Below are 22580 nucleotides of genomic sequence, written 5' to 3'. Positions count from 1 at the left end.
ACCAGGACCATAAAGTTATTTCCAACCAGGTGAGGGACCTCAGGCGCCCATCACTGTAATGTTTCAGGTGGCTGGCAAAAAACACAGATGTTTACTAAAGTTTTCATCTGGCTGTTTTTATTTGTTCTGGTTTATTCCTGAGACTCTTTTGGGCAGGCACCCCCAAACTCGGCCCTCCAGATGTTTTGGGACTACAACTCCCATCATCCCTAGCTAGCAGGACCAGTGGTCAGGGGTGATGGGAACTGTAGTCCCGAAACATCTGGAGGGCCGAGTTTGGGGATGCCTGGTTTAGGGTGTTGTTGTTTACTGGCTGTTTTGAAATTATTAGTTTTTCACACCAATACTTTGGCCTTTTGACTGCAGCTATGAATGGGGATTGTGATGTATTTTACTATTGTGTGGAGTTTGGATAAATAATAATTTTAATAACTTTGTTATTTCTACCCTGCCCACCTGGCTAGAATTGTTAGCTGCCTTGAGTTTCTTTTGAAAAATTAAGCCGGATGGAGGTTTCCCAGATAAAATAATAATAAGTTAAAAAATTAAGATATTACATAATTCTCTTTTGAAAAGAAAAACGGACTACTGTAAGAAAGAATATTAGTGTTTTTTTACCACTCTGACCACAGCAAGAAATAACCAAATCCAGAATTTATGCCCATCTTAATCTTTTAAAGGCAGCATTTAAAAGCACTGGAAGAGAGAGAAACATAATCTGTTGGTATTCCTTGTGGACCACTGACTGCCGCTGGTAAGTACAGTACAGGCAAATTAATTATCTTTCGCCATTAGAATATATTAATTCTACGAGAACTGGAGCATTTCTTGTCTCTCGGTTTAAATATTAAACAATTAAGAGTTGCCTTCTACAATAACCCCAACGTCCTTGTTCTGCAGTGACAAGTTAGCCAATCTCCCTTTTATTTTCCATGCATCGTTTCTACCTTGGCCCCTCCAGCTTCACCAAAGGCAGTCTCCTTCTCAATCAGGCCTTGGCTATGCAAATTGAGAAGGGAATCTGCGATAATCCTTGCTGTCCTCTTCTGATAGCCTCCAGAGGTCACCATCAAGATGGGGATTCTGTGCTTCCTAGCAGCTCTGAACACAATTTCATCGCGATCGATAATCCCCTGCAGTTACACAAAAAAAGGAAGCACATTGCTGAACGTCATTGTGGTTCATAAACCATTTTAGCTCATGTTTTTATCATAATATATGCTGGAGTAAACAAAATCATTTAGGAACCCAGGGTGATCAAGCGTCCTCTTCAGTCCAGACTCGGAATTTGACTTTAGAGGAGACTCTGTGTGCTACGTACCTGAGGTGAAATAGCCAGGCCTCCCAGGGGGTCACCGTCCAAGATGTCCGTTCCGGCATTATAAACAATGATGTCTGATTTTACTTCGTTCAGTGCACCTTCCACATGCGTTTTTACTTTCTGAAGATACTCTGCGTCTTCTGTGCCCCAGTCCAATTCAACTTTCCGCCTTATGGCTCCTGAAAGTTACCATGAATCATATATACAATGATTTGGATGTGGAATAAAGGTAAAACAGTTTCTGATATTGAGTCAGACTTCCGTTACAAGCTCTGTGTTATTTTAGTAATCAATAGGTGGGATTTGTTTCCAGGTTTATCAGCCCCCAGTGGCTGGTGGTGTGCCAGGAGAGCCCCCAGAATAGCATGGAATGGGTGAGGATAATGACACATTTTGTCTGGCAAGCTACCGTGTTTGGAAGAGCGCAATGTTGACTTCCACCCATGGGGTGATATTTAACTATGTTTTACTCAGAGAAGACCAGCTGAACTTAATGGCCCTGACTTAGTCATGCTCATTCATTTCTGTGGGTCTACTCTAAGTAAAGCTTCACTGAATGCCACCCAAAGTAAATAAGCTATAAGGTAAAGGGTAAAGGACCCCTGGACGGTGAAGTCCAGTCAAAGGCGAGTATGGGGTTGCGGTGCACATCTCACTTTCAGGCTGAGGGAGCCGGCATTTGTCTACATACAGCTTTCTGGGTCATGTGGCCAGCAAGACTAAACCGCTTCTGGCGCAACGGGACACCGTCACGGAAACCAGAGCGCACAGAAATGCCCGTTTACCTTCCTGCCACAGCTGTACCTATTTATCTACTTGTGCTGGCGTGCTAGGTAGGTAGGCAGGAGCTGGGACAGAGCAACAGGAGCTCACCCCATTGTGCGGATTCAAACCGCCAACCTTCTGATCGGCAAACCCAAGAAGCTCAGTGGTTTAGACCACAGCGCCACCCGCATAACTATAAATAAGCTACAGCAAAGTACAAAAGACGAAGTCCAATATACAGTGGTACCTCTGGTTACAAACTTAATTAGTTCTGGAGGTCTGTTCTTAAGCTGAAACCGTTCTTATCCTGAGGTGCTCTTTCGCTAATGGGGTCTCCTGTTGTGTGCGTGCCTTTGACACGCGTTTTCCGTTCGCATCCTAGGGCAAAGTTTGCCACTAGGAGCAGCTACTTCCAGGTTAGCAGAGTTTGTAACCTGAAGCGTTCATAACCAGAAGTGTTCGTAACCAGACACTGTAGCTTATAAAAATGATGCAACATCAAATATTTCATTATTGATTACTTACATTTACTTCCCACCCTTCCACCAAGGAACTATGCATGGGGTGATGCACACTGTTATTCCCTTCCTCTCTTGCTAAAAAGGAGTGTGACGACCTGGGCTGCAAATGAGGCTGGGAGATGACAAGTAGCCCAAAATCAGTGAACTGAGCCTCACGGTCATTTGGACACTGGGCTCTCTGGTCCTAGTCAAACCATGACTAGCCGCTTCCTTGCTGGACTAGCAGTCCAACAGCATCTTGGAGAGTCATGGGTTGGCCATCCCTGGCTGAGATATTTGCATTTTTTTTTAGTACAGTATATCCTGGTTTCCCTTCCCCATTCTAGTCAAGCTAGTAAAGGTAAAGGGACCCCTGACCATTAGGTCCAGTCGTAGTCGACTCTGGGGTTGCAGTGCTCATCTCGCTTTATTGGCCGAGGGAGCTGGCGTACAGCTTCCAGGTCATGTGGCCAGCATGACTAAGCCGCTTCTGGTGAACTAGAGCAGCGCACGGAAATGCCGATTACCTTCCCACCGGAGTGGTACCTATTTATCTACTTGCACTTTGATGTGCTTTCGAACTGCTAGGTTGGCAAGAGCAGGGACCGAGCAATGGGAGCTCATCCCGTTGTGGGGATTTGAACCGCAGACCTTCTGATCGGCAAGTCCTAGGCTCTGTGGTTTAACTCACAGCGCCACCCACGTCCCTTTCTAGTCAAGCTAGCATCCCCCAAAGGCAAGTCAGTCCTCCATGGTCACCCGAGACGGGTGCCAACAACAGCATCCATGTATTCTCCCCACTTTTAAAATCTGGAATAAGAGTGAGCCTTAGACAGCAGAGAGAAAACTTGGGAATGCATGTCTGGGTCCCGCTTTCCAAGCTGCTGGTTCGAGATTTCTAGCAGCAGCATACCACTATCTAAAAAAAACAAGATCCCAAGGATGTCTCACACAGAGAAGATTTCATATATCTGAACAGTGCAATGGGGGGAAAAACAGCAAATAGTTTCATTCACTAGAGAGCAACATTTCAATTGTAAAAAGGGCAATTCCTCTATTGGCAAGTTTTATTTTGAATCGTTTTAAGGTGACAAAAGCTGGGGAGATCACCCACTTACGTTTAGCAAATCCATCTCCTGGATAAATATACCTGTTGTAAACGTCCATAATATACACTCTTCGGTCATCCATAAAGTCTCTTTCATGGCCATTTCCCTGTAAGTTTACCAACACCCAGTTAATACAAATCAAGCCCAATTAGTGATTAACATAGATTAATGGAATTTCACTATTTGTTTTTGCTCCTTACGAAAACAGTGTACAGAGCATTATGATGCTGATTATGCCGTAAATTAGTATGCAAATATGAAGATACAGATATGGATATAGGCACACATTTAAAAGTTTAATATACCCAATGTTTTCCTTATCTTCTCCATATACAATAACCAATCTGACAGATTTTTTTTTTGCGGGGGGGGGAGAGTCTACATACAATCTAGATTCAAAGAGGTATTTGCCAAATTTTCAAGCCTCATCTTTATTTCTCAGAAGTTTCCTATAACAGTGAATACTTATAGATTCATTTTTCAGCAGATCATTCAAATGATGCAGTCATCAAAACCACTGATCCTTTGTTTTCTCTGCCTTCTATTTGTTGGCTCATTTACTGCAACTGGGTTTCTTTTAAAAAATATATTAAAAATGTACTTGATTTACAAAAGTATGTGCGTTGTCTCTTTTCTCAGGTTGTGAAGTCTTTTCTATATGCAGTGGCACCTCGGTTTACAAACTTAATCCATTCCGGAAGTCCGTTCTTAGACCGAGGTAAAGTTTGCAAACTGGGACACTACATCTGGTTTTGAAGAGTTCGTAAACCGAATAGTTCGTAAACAGGACTGTTCATAAACTGAGGTACCACTGTACCAGTTACATATGACGTGAGACATTAGTGTTGCACACAGAATAAGGTTGGGGAGGAAGAAAAGGGTGGGGGGAGAGAAGTGATAAATTTATATTCTTATATTTTGGGGGGAGAGGTTACATCTGCATCACTTGGGTAGGTTCCCTTTCTGTTTATTATATTTCCTTGGTGGTGAGAGAGGCTGGGTGGGGGTTTTGTAGGAGGGAGGTAGAGAAGCAGTTCAACCCCAGCTGGTATAGATCGCTTTAACTTCACAGTCCTTACCATTCCCCCATTCTATTTAAAAGCCCTGATTTCCCCTCCCTTCGCTTCCTCGCTGCAGCTGAAACACAAGCACTGTAATGCTTTTTTAAATTTCCTTTGTTTGCTCTGCTCCAAAGGAATGAGGCCTTTTGTGCTCAACTTACAATGAGCCAGGTAAAAGGTAAAGGTAAAGGGACCCCTGACCATTAGGTCCAGTCATGGCCGACTCTGGGGTTGCCCGTCCATCTCGCTTTATTGGCCAAGGGAGCCGGTGTACAGCTTCCATGTCATGTGGCCAGCATGACTAAGTCGCTTCTGGCGAACCAGAGCAGTGCACGGAAACGCCATTTACCTTCCCACCAGAGCGGTACCTATTTATCTACTTGCACTTTAACGTGCTTTCAAACTGCTAGGTTGGCAGGAGCAGGGACCGAGCAACGGGAGCTCACCCCGTCGTGGGGATTCGAACCACCGACCTTCTGATCGGCAAGTCTTAGGCTCTGTGTTTTAACCCACAGCGCCACCTGCGTCCCTTACACTGAGCCAGAGAGGTTTGCAAAACAGGGAAGCAGTATATATCTCTGCTCCTGCAAAACTCTCTTTAGGTTTTGGCGCAAGGGAAGGGAATTCTCTTCTCCTTCCTCCCTCTGGCTTGCTTGGAGCCAAGGAACTCTGAAAGCTAACGTGGCCTCGCCTTAACTTTCAATCCCTTGCTGAGGTTTTATGCTTTTGCAAAGCCTGATAAGGGCTAGTGGGGAGGGAGGATTAACCCTAGGTTTCAAGTTGGCTTCAAGTAACCCATAATTAACATTAACAACGATCTGTCAGTTCTGACAACACGACAACCCTTGGCTAAGCAAAAACAGAAGTGAAAACTTCCTTGCAGACACAATAGAGGAGAAGCATTTGAGCCCAAGGCTTGCTGAGACACATTCATCTCACGCTATAAACCAGGCTTCCCCAACCTGGTGTCCTCCAGATGTTTTTGTCTACAACTCCCAGCTGCTAGGAGAGGTGGTCCACAACATCTGAGGGTCAGCAGGTTCAGAAATGGCCGTGCTTGTTGTTGCACATTAAGAAGGACTTTGATGAACTGGCTGTATTATTCCCAGAAACAACTGTGTGGCGTGGCAGTCATAACCCTATAGCTATTGACAAATCCAGGAAACTTTTGAATCGTGTGGTGGCCCGCAAGCTGCTATATATGAATGGCCACGTGATTGCACACCCTGACATCCGATTCGGCGATGTGTTTCCGTTTTGTGACAATGGCGTCCATCTTTCCTGTCATGAGTGTCAAAAAGACAAACATGAGAGAGGACTGGATGACTTATGGAGATATTGTAATTAAAGAAGGGGGGAAATGGAAATTGAAGCCATATGAACAAGTTAAAAAATATGTATATGATTGGTTGCACTACTTCCAAACAAATGAAATGTTTAAAAAGGACTGTAAAGAGAGGAGATATATTGAAGGAGAGTCTAGATTTCAGAAAGAGATAATAAACAAGGACTACAAGGTATTGTCAAAAATGTATAAAATGCTATTGGAATGGCAAACAAAAGACGAAGAAGTCAAATCGGTTATGATACATTGGGCCAGGGACTTTGGTTATAATATACAGCTAGCAGATTGGGAGAAGGTATGGAAGGAAAATATGAAATTCACTGCATGTATGACGATAAAGGAAAACATTATGAAAATGGTATATAGATGGTACATCACTCCCGTTAAACTAGCAAAAATGTATAAGACGTGTAACAAATGTTGGAAATGTAAGGAAAGGGAAGGGTCGTTTTACCATATGTGGTGGGAGTGTAAGAAAGTAAAAGGCTTCTGGGAAATGATATATAATGAGCTGAAAAAGATGTTTAAATATACGTTTGTGAAGAAACCAGAAGCCTTTTTGTTAGGAATCACAGGAAGAGAAATTAACAGAAGTGATCATAAACTCTTTCAATATGCAGTGACTGCGGCAAGAATTTTAATGGCTCAAAAATGGAAACAAGAAGAATTACCAACATTGGAAGAATGGAGACGGAAATTGATAGACTTTGCTGAATTAGATAAACTGACAGGAAAAATCAGATATCAAAAAGATCACAAGTTCACTCAGGACTGGAGAAAGTTTACGATTTATCTGGAAAACATTTGTGATGAACAGACAATGCTAGTTGGATTTAAAGAGGCTTTGTGAGGAGAAAGGGTATTGTAAGAGGGAAAAGAGCTGTAAAGATTTATAAACTGGCAATACAATTATAAAGGAAATGTGAACTAAAGCTAAAATTATGAGTAAGATCGTAAACAAGTTGATTTGCTTGGAAAAACCTTTTAACGATGTAAATGGGAGCGGGAGATGTGAGGGAGTCCAAAGAAGGGATGAAACCACGTTATGATATAAGTAAGATTGTTTATTATATGTGCATTTGTATTCAAAAACTCTAATAAATATTTATATATATAAAAAAAATCTAAAATTATGAGGATTGCGGAGGGAGCGGGGGGAAGTCTAAAAGAATTTCGTATTATATTGGATATGAATGTGTTCATATAAATTTGTAAAAGAAAAATCTTTTTTAAAAAATTAATTAAAAAAAAAAAATGGCGTCCATCTTTCCGATCAAGGGAATGATGTGTGGCTGGCAGGCATCATCAGAAGTATTAGGAATTGGTTGCAGCAGTGAGGGTATTGGCGGCGAGCCTTTTGGCTCAGTTGGCGGTTAGGCATTGGAATATGTGTGCTGTGTTGGAGGACTGAGTATGGGCCAGGTATGGGCCATCATCTACCCCTCCTCTATACCCTCTTTTGGGTATTCTGTTAAAGGAATCCAGCGGTCGTGGATCCTGTCCGATGCCCTGCTGGTGGCTAGGGCCATAGCACGACCCCCGGTGACGTCCTGTTGTATTTGCATCAACAAGCTCCTCCCATTGGTTGTTAACCCTGATATGACTCCCAGCTGTGCGGGGTGGAGTCTGGTATTGCTGTTTCATCCAATGCCTAAGCCAATACTACTCACATGCTGTAACCAATAAAAGTTGTGGCCTAATTTTGCCCATTAATGTAAAATAATGTGCCCTTGTGTCTTATTACCGTAGATTCCGGCGTATTAGGCGACTGGTCGTATAAGACGACCCCCAACTTTTGCTGTTCAATTTTAGAGTTTATAGAGTTTGAGCGCCACCAGGGGCAGAGCGAGCACCCCTCCGCTGCCTCTGCCGTCGCAGCAGCAGCAGCCTGAGGCGAGGGGTTTGGCGGGCGAGCACCGCGCTTGGAAGGACTTTCCGTGTCCCCTTCTGTGGGGAGGGAGGAGGAGCGACGGCAGAAGGAGCACCTCTGCTCACCGGCTCCCTTTCCTCCTTCCCAATGCGTATACCCGGTGTATAAGATGACCCCCGACTTTTGGGGTGATTTTCCAGGGATAAAAAGTCATCTTGTACGCCGGAACATACGGTATACTCCTGGGCGGGTGGCGGGTCCTCGACTCCCAACTCCCAGCTGCTAGGAGAGGTGGTCCACAACATCTGAGGGTCAGCAGGTTCAGAAATGACCGTGCTTAGCTACGGTTTAATACATTTAATACATTTTCTGCTTCTGGTTAGGGTTCTTTGGGCCCCTGTCGATATGTGCAATATGCCCCCACTGGAAGTTTGACCATTTCCCTATTTTGCAGATTTCAAAATTTCCCCCATGCCACTCCATTATCATGGAATTGTAGAGTTGGAAGGGATAGCAAGAGTCATCTAATTCAAACTTTTAAATGCAGGAATCTTTTGCCCACCGTGGAGCTGAAACCCACGACCCCGAGATTAGAAGTCTCACATATCAAGTTTCCTATATAGTTTTGCTTTTGCAATTCGTTCAGTATCAATCAACTTACTTTGTGGCATAATTCTGCCGTTACGTGATTCAGGAGTTCTGTTTCAAATTAAACTTTTTGCATTTGATCACTCACCTGATGCGCATCCAGGTCTATGATAGTTGCCTTAGAAACTCCTTCCATCCTTTCAAATAAAAACTGGAATACAGAGAAAAGAAATATAGAAGAAATGGGTTTGTTTTATTTAAATCGGATTTTTTAAAATTTAAATCAGATTTTTAAAATAAAATGCTTTTGAAGGAAAAATCTTTCTAAAAATAGTTTTCAATTTAAGTTCCATTATAATCCAAAGGCTATTCATCAGGAAATAAGGATTTGTTTTAAGTTTTTCATGTGTGCTAAAACTCAGTCTAAGGTGTTTTTTTTTTAAAAAAATCGTTTAACCACATCAGTTAACCACACGGATACATACGCTATCATGTTATTGTTTTAGTTAAATAAATTGTTACTAATGATTATTTTTCTCCTTCCAATGAAGTGCAGCAGAAAAGTTGCCCAAATATAGTTAACCTATTAAACCTCACAATAATTTTGTAATTATCTGTCTATGTATTTCTAACAGTACAACCAAATCAGTAAATTTTTTATATAACTGTAAAAACTACTCTGAAAATTTATTATTCCAAAAACGAAACCTTCATCTGGATGCAAATATTAAGATTATATCAGCAAGAATGAGTCTTTCTGTTAAAAAAAATGATTTAAATCAAGTCTTACTAACTAGTGATTTAAATTGTGATTTAAAGTGTGATTTAAATCAATTTGATTTAAATTGTGATTTAAATCAATCCACCCTGGTCCAGACTAATAAGTCCTTGCATTCATTTCCATGAGATTCACACTGTTTACTTGTCCACGGATAGGCTCCAAAATAGCTTTTCTCTGCCTCGCCTCAGAGATTTTGGTGCTTTGTTAAATGGCTAAATACAAGGTCAGTGTTCATCCATCTGGGATCTGTACATTTTACGATGATTTAAAGGCTTTTAGCAATAATTTAAAGGCTTTAAAGGAAGCTGTAGTCTGGGGCTACAGCTAAACAGGTCTGGCCCCAAGCAATGAGAGACTGCCTGAATCACCCCAGCTAAACCCAATTCTCTAGCTTTGGGCTGCTGTGTTTATGACTTCATAGGACTTCGGACGAGAGTTTCTGCATTACTGTGTCCATCCCTTTCACTGAAATCAACAGCATTCCAAGTAAGACAAAAGTCCACCTTCCTCGTTGATTCACTGTTGGGACATACCTATCTTACTAGGATTACAGCAGCTTTCGAAGACAGTACTCCATTTCCACACGCAGCACTATCTGATTCATTAATAACAAATTTAGGCTACAGGTATATGCTGACGTTTGTTAAGTTTGTGCAAAAATAATAATGATGATGTTGTTGCTTGCAGTGGATCTTCCATACCTTTAGAGCCAATGAGATATCAGCATATGCACAAAACCCTCCACCTTTATCACTTGAGCAGTGATGAAAGCCACCACCTGGAAAAAGAAATGGTAAATCTGAATAATGCATTTAAATAAACTACCAGATGCCATGGAAAACACAATTGTCATTATATAAATATACAGCTGATGAGCAGGTTGTTTCATGAGCCATGCTTCTTTAACCGGCACCGTAGCAACATTAATGAGCAAACTCTCCAAAAACCTTACACTTTTTCCTGTTTGTCCTGCTTTTTGTCCTGAGAAGGACAAAGCTTTAAATACCTGGGCATGTCTAAACTCTCTTTGCTCCTATGTGTTTAAAAAAAGAAGTGAGAAATGGCAGCTTCTCTAATCAAAAGGAGTTTCAATATCCTTTTCATTATCAGACACAGGCAGAAGCTAGCTTGTTTAAAAAGCAACCCTCGTTAAGGTTAAGCAGAGTTTGTCAGCCTGGAGGACGTAGCAAACTGCAGCTCACCACAAGCAGAAACCGCTGAACTCCTGAGTCGCATCAGAGGACTGGGGAGCGGCGAGCATGCAGGCACAGGGTTATGGCACTCAGAATCATGGTTGAGCCTATGGGTCACCAATGTGGTGGCCATGGGCACACATACACCCCAAAATATATTCCCTGGTTCTGCAGGATCCCCTCCTGCTCCTGCCCCACTGAAATTAGGCTTGAAAGAAGCCTTCTATTGCCATAGCGGTCAACTTTTCCGTTTCCTTGCGAGGAATCCTATTCAGAATAAGGGAATCAGATGTGGCCAGTGAAGACTAAAGAGGAACAAACCAGGGCAGATATAAAAAATGACCAGAATGTGGACCAAAATTTTTGCTGAGAGGCATTGAAGGAGGAAGAAGATACATTGCTACTCACCAATATTAATTGCCCATCCTCTCTCAATGGCCAGTTTCCCTGCCTTCAAAAAAAATGAAATAGGGGAGTGGGAAATCTTTATTATCATCATCATCATCATCATCATCATCATCATCATCATTATTTTCAAAATTCATGCAACAGAGGTGTCCACCTTGTATCTCAATCTGGGTGTTTTGAATTGTTCTTTAATATACCCAAATGCTTGGAAACTTGAATGTTTACAAAAGTAAAGCATGCTGGATCACACTTTCCAAAACAAGGCACAGAAAATACTAAGTGAGATCAATTATGTTCCCTCCTGAATAAATACACTTATGAACAAGCTGTGGGGGGGAAAGATGCGCTTCAGATTCAAAAGCAAGGAAAAGCACAGGTGCCAAAAAGCAAATGTACTGTAAGCAAAGCAAACCAGCAACTCTCACGGTGTCCCATAGTGTTTCTAATAAATATAATAACCCTACGGCCATGGGGGTTCAGGGACCTGCTGCTACCGAGTACAGTGGTACCTCGGGTTACATACGCTTCAGGTTACATATGCTTCAGGTTACAGACTCCGTTAACACAGAAATATTACCTCAGGTTAAGAACTTTGCTTAAGGATGAGAACAGAAATCGTGCTCTGGCGGCACAGCAGCAGCGGGAGGCCCCATTAGCTAAAGGTTAAGAACAGTTTCAGGTTAAGAACAGATCTCCAGAACGAATTAAGTACTTAACCCAAGGTACCACTGTACAGCACAAAAGCTGATGACATCCTATGAAAGACATCATTCGGCAAATCCAGAAGATTGTCACTATTCTGTGAAATGAACTCAGTGAGTCTACTCTGAAACATGGGTCAAGGTTGTAGAATCTGTCCAGCAAACAAAAATAGTTAAGTCATTCAAGTCAAAGCAGAAACGCCATACGGAAAAGTTATTAGAAAGCAGTTTTCTGGGCCTGATTCTGAAAACACATTAATGACAAATAATTTCCCCCTTCTTCCAGATCTAAAACCTTCTCATTTCTTATGCTACCTGGCTGGATGACGCACCCTGAAAATACGGACATCCACCTTTACCATATTGGCCCAAATATAAGCCGCACCTTTAAAATTCAAAGGGGGGGGGAGGAAAAAAAGACAATAGCCAAATATAAGCCACTCCCTTAAAATCCCACAGGCACTCATACCCATTCCGTTTTATCGTATGTCAAGCTGTGATATTGCCAGTGTTAAGTAATGAATAATTATTTTTTTTAAAAAATCCAGTTACATTACTGGGCATTGTATCATTCACCATAGGCAGTTCTGAAATGTGAACTACAGAAAACATTTTTTTTTTAGTTTTAAAAATGCTATTCATTTAATTTGATGAACATTTGAATTCGTATGTATTCCAACTATATGTAATAGCCTTTTGTGTGTGTGTGTGTGTGTGTGAGAGAGAGAGAGAGAGAGAGAGAGAGAGAGAGAGAGCGCACTAGCTTATTCTTAACAATTCTATACCCTTGGCCATATGGTGTGATTTTTTTTATTTGTTTTTACAGAAAGTAGCTTCTTGGGAGAAAAGCAATGACAAACCTAGACAGCATCTTAAAAAGCAGAGACGTCACCTTGCCGACAAAGGTCCATATAGTTAAAGCTATGGTTTTCCCAGTAGTGATGTATGGAAGTGAGAGCTGGACCATAAAGAAGGCTGATCGCCGAAGAATGGATGCTTTTGAATTCTGGTGCTGGAGGAGACTCTTGAGAGTCCCATGGACTGCAAGAAGATCAAACCTATCCATTCTGAAGGAAATCAGCCCTGAGTGCTCACTGGAAGGGCAGATCCTGAAGCTGAGGCTCCAAGACTTTGGCCACCTCATGAGAAGAGAAGACTCCCTGGAAAAGACCCTGATGTTGGGAAAGATGGAGGGCCCAAGGAGAAGGGGACGACAGAGGATGAGATGGTTGGATAGTGTTCTCGAAGCTACCAGCATGAGTTTGACCAAACTGCGGGAGGCAGTGGAAGACAGGAGTGCCTGGTGTGTTCTGGTCTATGGGATCACAAAGAGTCGGACACGACTAAACGACTAAACAACAAGCTTTAATGCTTTATACACTTAAAGTACCTAGGCCTATACAGTGATGTGTAACAGTATGTGAGGTGGCCTTGATTTAAACAGTTGGTGTTTCTATATTTTTATTTAGTGCCAGTAACTGGTTTTTGCAGTGCCATTCAATGGTACAAGGCGCCATTTACCAGAGATTGACATACTGAAATATATTATCATATAATGATAATATATTTAATGTTAATGTGGCATTCACCTATTTCAAATGAAAATTCTCTAATATTCTCATTAAACGAGAATATACTCCAAAAGATTATTCTCGAGAATTTCACATCACTAGATCTGGTATAACAAAGCTTCCTACATTCCTTCCATCAAAGATAGTTTTGTCCTTTCATAGCACGTAGGGCCAATGGGCATAACTATTTATAGACCTAAAAATTATAATAATTAAATATGCGTATTGCCCTTTTAAAATTGCTTTAGAATTAGAATCAAGAGAAGAGAGAGAAAATGAAACAAAATATTTACCATTATTGTTCCTCCAGTTTGAGTTCTCAGGGGCCTCAGCACCTTTCTCTGAACAAGGAAATTGGGCAGAAAAAGAACAGGTGGGATTTCTGTAATTGTAGCCACAACAAAGGACCACTGGAAAGAAAGCAAAAGATTACGGATTAGTTGCTCTCAGGGCAATTCATGTCTACCCAAAAGTAAGCACTGTTGAGGACTCGCTCCCAAGTCAGTATTTACAGGTGGGCTGCTTAAATAACTGATTCATTAGCAGCACCATCTAAACATGTCTACTCAGAAGTAAATTCCTCAGTGTTGCAAATAGGACTTACTCCCTAGTATGACAGTTTAGGGTTCATATCTGTTCATAATACAGCTATATGCGAAGCAAAAATGTGTGCATTTAAACAAATAATAAAATTACAAAAAGCACCAATGATATCCAGGAAAAGTGCAGATGAGCGAAGGAGACGAGCAGATTAAATCGCTATATGATACAATCTTTTAATTCAGATCACTGGACTCGGAAATAAAGCAGTTATTGCTGCTCTTTGATAATGCTTTGGAGTAGTTGTGCCCAATCTAAAAGTAATTTAGAAAACATAAAAAACCAGAAGAACGTTAACTACGAAGGCAAAAGTACAGAGCAACAATGGATAAGGGCAATGATTTCAGTGCCATAATTAGCTAATGCAGGAAAACAGCACACTTAAAATGACGGTACAACAAATAACTAAACTGTATTTCATATTCATAGCACTTTCAAGTGTACAGCAAAAGCGCAAAATGATTTCTGGAATACCTCTTCAATGCTTTCCAGTATATGATTCTGTAAGCAGTACAAAGAAAGTTGGAAGAAAATATATTCAAACATCTTGAACAACTCACAGCCATAACTAAACTGCAAACTCTACGATGTTTCAGAGAGTGGTTTGCGACGTGACTCTTAAGCACTGAAAGGTTTTCTTGCCAATGTCTCAAATTTGGTCTGGGACTACGTACTGAAATATAATTTAGCGATATATTTGGGAGAAGTATGAAACCTATATGGCAAATTGTCTTGATAGACGTCCCACAAAAGCAGCATGAGTTTTACCATTTTGCATTAGAAGCACTGCTACTAACTGACCCAAACATTGTCTCTTCATAGGAAAAAATAACCAGTGTGGTATACGCTGAGAAATATTATTAGTCTGGCTTGATTATATGGCCAGGATAAGCACAACTGCATGATCACAGTTGGGAATGGGTTTCTTCTATCTTAGACAATGCCACTGGTGTGGAAGCTGACTCATAGATAGATGATAGATAGATAGTTTATTACGGCCACAGGCCCATATCGGAAGCTGACTAAAATGAGGGTTAGTCAAGTTAAAAGTCTAGGAAACCTAGGAACCCTGGTTGCTTTTTAATTTCTCATTTCCTTTCTACCCATCATATAAAACAGTACATAAGCTGTCCTATTTCTGTTTGTGTTGCAGGACATGGAGGTAAAGGATCCCTGGATAGAGGATAAGGGAATGGCCAAGATGCAAATCTTGCTGCTAGCTCCATAGCAAGAGCAAAGTCAAACTGCTATTATCTGGCTATTGACACCGATTCCTAAACTCAAAATCAAATCCAGACACAAACACACATAGGTGTCAACTTTCAGATTTGAAAATAAGGAATCAGCAGCCTCGGAAATAAGGGATCAGCAGCCTCACCTGTCCTGGGGACAGTCTACGGGATATCTAACAATCCAGAATAGCAGTGGGAAGCAGTGGGAAACGGCGCTGGAATAAAGGAATTTCCCACAAAGAAAGGGAAGGTTGACAGCTATGACAAACACACCCCAGTAAAGGACAAGCATCAAGAAATTAAAGGCCCACTGTCAGTCCCCCAACTTGTCATAGGGAGAATATCAGCAGTCTTAAATCGCATCCATGAAATGCAGAACTTTACTCTTCATTAGGAAGAAACAAATGCAGCTCTTGGGGGGGAAAGCTTTCAAAACAAGGAGCTATCAGAAGTCAGCATAATTTGCACACAGGCCAGTGCAAATGTAATACTGCCTTATCTCCTTCTCAAACCTAAGCAATGGCTACACACAATTCTCCTTTTGCATGAACTTCACCCTTTTTTCATTTTCTGAATGAACCAGGGTTAGCATTGCATCTACAGAAGCATTTTCTCTAAAGGTGGTTAAATCTAAACCAGAGTTTGCAACACAATCAAAAGTGGAGTTGCACAGTCCTTAGGCTAAGGACTATTAATTAAAAAAACAAAAAACCTGGGGCATGCATAACTCTTATTACCATTCACAGGTCCAAAAATGGAAGGAAGGAAGGAAGGAAGGAAGGAAGGAAGGAAGGAAGGAAGGAAAAGGATGTCTTAACTATGGTCTGCACTGAGCCCAAGTGTTAAATAAATGCAAATTTAGCAGACTGGATTTCCACTGTCTGGAACTAAGATAGTAGAAAGGCATAAAAATTACAGTGTAGAAACTGTTAAAATGTGAGCATAAACTGCACATCTCTTTAGGGTTTTTAATCATCTTTTCTCATCACTGAGATTTAAAAACATGCATGCATAGAGAATGCACCCCTGTAAAGGATAGCATTGGGCTCTCAAGTAAAAACCATCTTTGGGAGATTCTCACACACCTAAGTTTTGCACCTGTATACGAATTACGGACAATATAATTTAAGTGGTGTTTTAAAAGATATAATCTGAAGAAAAATCAGCCAAATGACACATGGTCTTGCATTCAGCAGAATCTCAGTGATTTCAAAATTTCAAAAAAATATATACTCTTTTAAAAATTTGGCTGATTTGGAGTAGTAGCCGTGGTGGGGAATCTTCCAGACATTTCAAGCAAGAAATACACATAGTGAGAAGGTCAAGAACAGGAACAGGACCCAGTAAATACCAAAGAAATGGAATGGCAATAAAAAAGGCAAATTTTGAGAATTATAAAAATTGTACAGTTAAAACCATAACACACTCCTGATTTCTGTAAATATTCTACAGTAAAGAGGAAAGCAGTATACATCAGAAGGGGATTAAGTTTTCCCAAAAAATGTCTGCAATATAATACTGAGTCAAATAAATAAAATTGATTCCTGCAAAGAGTCACCACTGCTTCAAGATTGTCACCTAAAAACCTGAATGAACTCGAGTTGAAAGAGAGGGGGGGAAACTTGGTGCTTCAATTGCTCCCAATGTTTTTGTTTTGTTTTGCTTTGTTAGTACTGGCACCCTAGTGACTCTTTATATAAAACCAGTTTCAGGAGACAGGAATTCAACTTCCCTCAACAATGCTGCAGTTTTCCATTTAAAATTTTCAGGCCTGGGTTATACAAATGAGCAACTACAACAAGATATGATACTGCTTTATTTATTGCTTATTGCTCATGCTTTGTTTGAAAACCAACACACAGACCAACATCAGGTTTCTGATGAGACAGTATATAGCTTGTTTGAGCCGTGGATAGGGAGCAGGGAGGAAAGCTGTGCTAGGAGGGACTCCCATGGGAAGACGGAAGCACTCATAGAATTAAACTACAGTTAAAAACACGCTGTGCCTTTTAGTGACATGAAAACAAGCCTAGTAACATCAGCTATCTTCTTCTGCTTACTATTGCAGCTGGAGAACATCCCAATTCAGATCTCAAGGGAATTGTTCTCTGCATTAAATCAGAGTTGCATTAATTGGTCATATGATAGTTCAATACAAACAAGCCTTTCCAATTAAAGGCAGTCAGGTGATAATCTCTCTGAAGCTTTAATATGAAACTGGCTTTTCCAGCTTTCAAACAGAGGTACCAAGAAGAGAGTACGACTAAGGCCTGTCTCTCAATCTAGACATTCACGTTCCTCTTACTGTTGGTCTGTACTGCCATTTGAGTTCCCTTAAATATAAAACTTCTCTTTTCCATAGACACAAGGCAAACCCTATCCAAGCATAGTTCTAAAATTACATATTAACTTCTAATGATTTCAGGGTTTTTTTATTTATAGATAATTTGTGGCAGATTTCTATTTTTAATTTTCTATTCAATGCCCCTCCCACCCGCCACTATAACCTATGTTCTAACCTAAGACTTAGGGGGGAAATCATGAAAACAATAATTCTAAAGCTATGAAAGAAAATGTTTTTGCCGTTTCCTGCTTTATGTTCACTTACATGTACTGAGGATTTTGTTTTCTGTGTGTGCGAGAGGGAGAAACATACAGGACGAGCAAGGGGATCAAAGTTTGTTTCAAACACAAGTAGAAGATACAACACCTTTAATCGATTCAGGTAGCTTCTCGTGTGACCAACTAAAAGGTCTTCTTCAGTTGCTTCTCGAGCTCGTACAATCAAATCATCGGCAATTAGTTTTGCTTCTGAATTGAAAAAGAAAAGCACATTACATCCAACATCTTACGTAAATAAGGCACACATTTCAATACTGCAGAAGCCAGCACATAGGATTTTCCATTACTAAATTAGGCTTCTGCTTTGCTGTAAACTCCATTGCGCACTAAGCAGAAAACGATAGTTTATTCAGGACCGATGGCTATACCACTGCTGCTTTTAAGGCAGTGCAGTACTGCAGATTTAACAGACAGAAGGCATACTAATCGTCCATATAAAATACAATAAAAAGACCAAAGTAATCATAACAGCTGCACACATCACTAACAATCTACTTCTTGCAGGTTGACTTTTTACAGAATACCGATACAGCACAATTTCTACAAAGCTTAAGACTTTCCATTCAGCACGCACTTTACCTTTCAAAAAATTTATTACTTTTCCCCATTTTCCAGCATCGAATGGATGGAGTTTCTCCAGTCCCATGAATGTAATATTGTAATCTGGAGAATACACAATCGGCCAGCATGTTGGCGGGATGTCGTGGTAGAGTTCTGTCCTGTGAGGCCTAAGAGAAACAGTAACAACATCAGATATCCAAATACCAAAAAGGAGAAATACATGCCACATAAGGTAAAGGTAAAGGGACCCCTGACAATTAGGTCCAGTCATGACCGACTCTGGGGTTGCGGCACTCATCTCGCTTTATTGGCCGAGGGAGCCGGCATACAGCTTCCAGGTCATGTGGCCAGCATGACTAAGCCGCTTCTGGCAAACCAGAGCAGCGCACGGAAACGCCGTTTACCTTCCCGCCGGAGCAGTACCTATTTATCTACTTACACTTTGAAGTGCTTTCGAACTGCTAATACCATTCATTATAAGAGATCAAAGGTGAGGGAGGCCAAACCAAACGATCCAATACTACCAAATGTCATCGCTTGTAGCTTTGTTGGGCACAGGAGACATTCTGGGCTGGGAAAGCCACCCTCTTACATCTCAAGCAGCCTTCAGAAAAGGCCTCTTGCCTTTGGTCACCCACTGCTAGAAGTGCCAACCAATCCGCCCAGCCCATTTGGCTCTGGCCATGCAAAGCCAATGAGCGTGGCTGGAAGGAGCAGCTTGTGCATGTGGGATTGTAGAGTGTGGCAACAGACTTTGCACATGAAGACTAGATAGCAGCAGACTCACAGAATTACAGAACTCGAAGGGACCACGAGGGTCATCTAGTCCAACCCCCCCACAATGCAGGAATATTCTACCCAATGTGGGGCTCAAATCCACAACCCTGAGATTGAGAGTCTCGTGATCTATCAACTGAGCTATGCTCAATAGCTACACATAAGGCTCCTACCTGTCCCTGATGTCCTCACATCCTTCATACTGTTTTTTCAGCTCATAGGAGAGGAGCCAAACATATTATAATCTCACATTAATTGGCCCAACTGCCAATTGTAATATACAGTTTCACCCTAAACATAACAGGAACCTGCTGGATTGGGCCAGTGATCTATTCAGCATCCTGTTCTTACAGTGGACATGAGTTCAACAGCACTCTCCCCTCCTGGTATTCATAGAACTGTAGAGTTGGAAGGGGCCCATAGAAAACCTTGTCCTCCAGGAACTTGTCTAATCCTCTTATAAGAACACGAAGTGCTAAGTTGTGTATCTGGGAGACATGGTATGACTGGCCATTCCTAATCAAAACTGAGGGTGTAAGAAAAGATTGAAACCAGATTTGTTTTAGCTGAAACAAAACAGTAAGGTATTTTAGCTAAATATATATGTATAGTATTTAGCCTGCCTGAATTAAAATTAATTCCCATTCAGGAAATTTCATTACAGATTATTGTTCCAATTGATATAATAGAAAATGCAAGCGTTTTATGGAACAACCCTATGCATATCACTCAAAGGTCCCACTGAGCAATGTAATTTACTCTCTTGTAACAGTGCACAGGACTGTGGCCTTAATTTGATTTCTGTCGTTTAGAACAACACAGAATGTGAGAGTCATATCACAGGGTTCACTCCAGAAATGAACATTCTTTAATTTTAAAACTTTTAATTTAGCATTAATTACTGTATTTTACATGACTGGGATAATATTAGAAAGAGTGATGCGGGTGGCGCTGTGGGTTAAACCACAGAGTCTAGGACTTGCCGATCAGAAGATTGGCGGTTCGAATCCCCACGACGGGGTGAGCTTCCGTTGCTCGGTCCCTGCTCTTGCCCACCTAGCAGTTCAAAAGCATGTCAAAGTGCTCCAGCGGGAAGGTCAATGGCGTTTCCGTGCGCTGCTCTGGTTCGCCAGAAGCAGCTTAGTCATGCTGGCCACATGACCCGGAGGCTGTACGCTGGCTCCCTTGGCCAATAAAGCGAGATGAGCACCGCAACCCCAGAGTCGGCTACGACTGGACCTAATGGTCAGGGGTCCGTTTACTGTTACCACTTTCTGATGCAACTTTTCATCCTTAGCTAAGAGGGCCGTAAATAAAAATGTTCAAACAGCTAAATAATAATAATAATTTTAAAAACACAGTGCCACATTCTGAAGTTCAGGCTCAAGCAAGCCACTTTGACGCTTACTTGGTTCAAATAAATGCATTATCTATACGCAACCATGCTATTCACAGAACTAAAGGTCTGCTCTTTAACAAGCCTCATCTCCCAAGGTGCAAACCAACTGCTGGTGTTGCAAACTGGCAGTACCTAGTTTTGCAACTGTCACATCATACAATTACCCATTTGAAATGTTTAACTACAGTATCCCCACCCCATTACCTGTTTGTGCACAAACAACACACACAAACAAACCACCGAACACTGAGGAAGGCGACTGCAGTCCTCAAAAAGAACTTACAGGCTCTTAATACTAATAATAAAGCCTTTTTGTTTCGTTTTTAAGGTCTGACATTTTGTCACGTTTTTATATTTTGCTGGAAGCCGCCCAGAGTGGCTGGCTAGGGAAACCCAGCCAGATAGGAGGGGTATAAACAGGGCCGGATTTAGGTTTGATGAGGCCCTAAGCTACTGAAGATAATGTCCAGCTTTATATGTCCAGCTGTCCTTTATCAACAACCAACTGTCATTTTTTTGTGTTGAATATATGCTATATGGCAATTTATGGACCTAATAGGTATCTAAAGCCATTTGCCACTGTTGCTGTATGTAGGCTTTATTTTGTTTCTTATCTTATATTTTGGAAATGGACATCTTTTTTTTCCCTTTAATTTTTTTTTTGGGGGGGGGGCACAAGCTACAGCATGCTTAGCTTATATGTAAATCTGGTACTGGTATAAATGATATTATTATTATTATTATTATTATTATTATTTGATATTTGTTATTATTCCACCCATTGCTTTACTCTCTGGAGTCGAGAGGCTGCAGCAGCAGCACTTACGTCGTTGGGTTATTATGAGGCAGGACAAAAGTAGCCACAAAGAGGTGGGGGTTTTTGTGTGTAATTTAATACGGACTAAGAGTAGCCCGGCCCGTGGGGGTGCTTCCCTTCCCCCGAGGGGAAGCATCCCCATCCCACCCGGCGCTGGAGGGGGAGGCAGCGAAGCAGAGGGCGCCTCGACCCCCCTCCGCCTGAGCCGTCCCCCGTCGGAGGCAGGAGCGGCGGTCGCTAGACCTGCCCGGGCTCCTCCCTCCTCGCGCGCCCAGGCGGCGGCGTCTCCTCCTCCGCCCGGGGCCCACGCAGTCCCGCCGCTCGTTACTCACATGGTGCCCCCTCGCGTGTCCATCTACCTATCTACTTGTATCTATCGACATCTACGGACGCACGCAGGTCCAGAGAGCCCATGCCTCGGTGTTAACTGAGCATGCCCGGCTCCCGCGAGCATGCTCAGAACCGCCGAGCGAAGCCGCCGCCCGAGCCCTCACCCCGCGGAGCTGGTTTATCGCGCGGCGCGCGTAGGGACGCCGGCCCAAGCGGCCAGCCAACCAATCAGCGCGCCCCTTTCCTGTTTCATCCTCCGCACAACATCCCTCTGAGGTAGGCTAGGCTGAAGGATAGTGAGGGGCCCGAGGTCACCCGGTGTGGGGCAGGCTGGTAGAGAAAGGTGTTCAGTTGCATTCAAGCAGGTGAGGAAGAATCTGGGTTGGTTTAAAAATAGTAAAAAAATAAATAGTAATTTGGGGAAACCCCGTGATATTTTATTTTTTATTTGATCATTAAAGAAACATATACACTGCTAACAACAACAACAACCCTCGAGGCAATTCACGGAAAAGGTAAAAAGATTTAACAATAATTCAAAACACCCAGAAAAATAAAATCAACAACAAACCCAAAACAGATTAAAACACACAGCAACACTCTAAATTTCTGGGTAGGCGTCTCTATAAAAAAGAATAAACAAAATAAAACAAATTCCTTCCAGTAGCACCTTAAAGACCAACTAAGTTAGTTCTAGGTATGAGCTTTCGTGTGCATGCACACTTCTTCAGATACTTCTTCAGTGTGCATGCACACGAAAGCTCATACCAAGAACTAACTTAGTTGGTCTTTAAGGTGCTACTGGAGGGAATTTGTTTTGTTTTGACTATGGCAGACCAACACGGCTACCTATCTGTAACTATAAAAAAGAATGTTATTAGCAGGTGGTTCTGGGAAGTTTGCTGGTTCCTAAACTTTAATTCCAGGTCTAAACTATTGGAGGAGAAAATTCTAGTCCTTTATCAATCTGGCTGTACGTGTTTCCCAACCTTGGGCCTCCAGCTGTTTTTGAACTACAATTCCCATCAT

The 22580-nt window shown here is 41.7% G+C and overlaps 1 protein-coding gene and 1 long non-coding RNA gene across 4 annotated transcripts; one reads left to right on the top strand and one right to left on the bottom strand.

The window, feature by feature from the left end:
• Positions 1–482: 482 nt before the first annotated feature.
• HDAC11 (histone deacetylase 11) lies at positions 483–21823 on the bottom strand. 3 transcript variants are annotated; one of them, XM_081853738.1, is made up of 11 exons: positions 21716–21823; positions 18247–18395; positions 17756–17856; positions 14288–14314; positions 13507–13623; positions 10942–10984; positions 10042–10118; positions 8708–8770; positions 3705–3801; positions 1322–1500; positions 483–1133 (listed from the first exon to the last, which is right to left on the bottom strand). In XM_081853738.1, the coding sequence occupies exons 2-11, from the start codon at positions 18311–18313 to the stop codon at positions 924–926; spliced, it is 981 nt and encodes a 326-aa protein (XP_081709864.1). In that variant the 5' UTR covers positions 18314–18395; positions 21716–21823; the 3' UTR covers positions 483–923. The 3 variants fall into 3 exon arrangements, with proteins under 3 accessions (XP_081709864.1, XP_081709862.1, XP_081709863.1); XM_081853736.1 differs by lacking the exon at positions 21716–21823 and adding an exon at positions 21554–21709; XM_081853737.1 differs by lacking the exons at positions 14288–14314; positions 21716–21823 and adding an exon at positions 21554–21709.
• On the top strand, positions 3813–16265 carry LOC309337404. The gene is made up of 5 exons (XR_014154262.1): positions 3813–4927; positions 5301–5787; positions 10028–10133; positions 12469–12547; positions 14967–16265. It is a non-coding gene; the product is annotated as an uncharacterized lncRNA (long non-coding RNA).
• Positions 21824–22580: the final 757 nt, after the last annotated feature.

The sequence above is a fragment of the Podarcis erhardii genome, assembly GCF_964252035.2.
Source record: "Podarcis erhardii genome assembly, chromosome: 2".
Lineage (NCBI taxonomy): Eukaryota > Metazoa > Chordata > Lepidosauria > Squamata > Lacertidae > Podarcis > Podarcis erhardii.
The sequence above is the reverse complement of the archived record's forward strand: the minus strand, read 5'-3'. Positions and strand labels throughout refer to the sequence as shown.

What these genes read in the sequence shown, in the direction of transcription:
- HDAC11 (XM_081853736.1), bottom strand. Translation starts at nt 21,576, where the DNA reads ATGGACACGCGAGGGGGCACCAT. An exon ending in AGTAATAAATTTTTTGAAAG is followed by an intron (nt 17,857 to 18,246) that starts GTAAAGTGCGTG and finishes TTTTCAATTCAG; the next exon opens with AAGCAAAACTAATTGCCGAT. An exon ending in TAGACCTGGATGCGCATCAG is followed by an intron (nt 3,802 to 8,707) that starts GTGAGTGATCAA and finishes GTAAACTTACAG; the next exon opens with GGAAATGGCCATGAAAGAGA.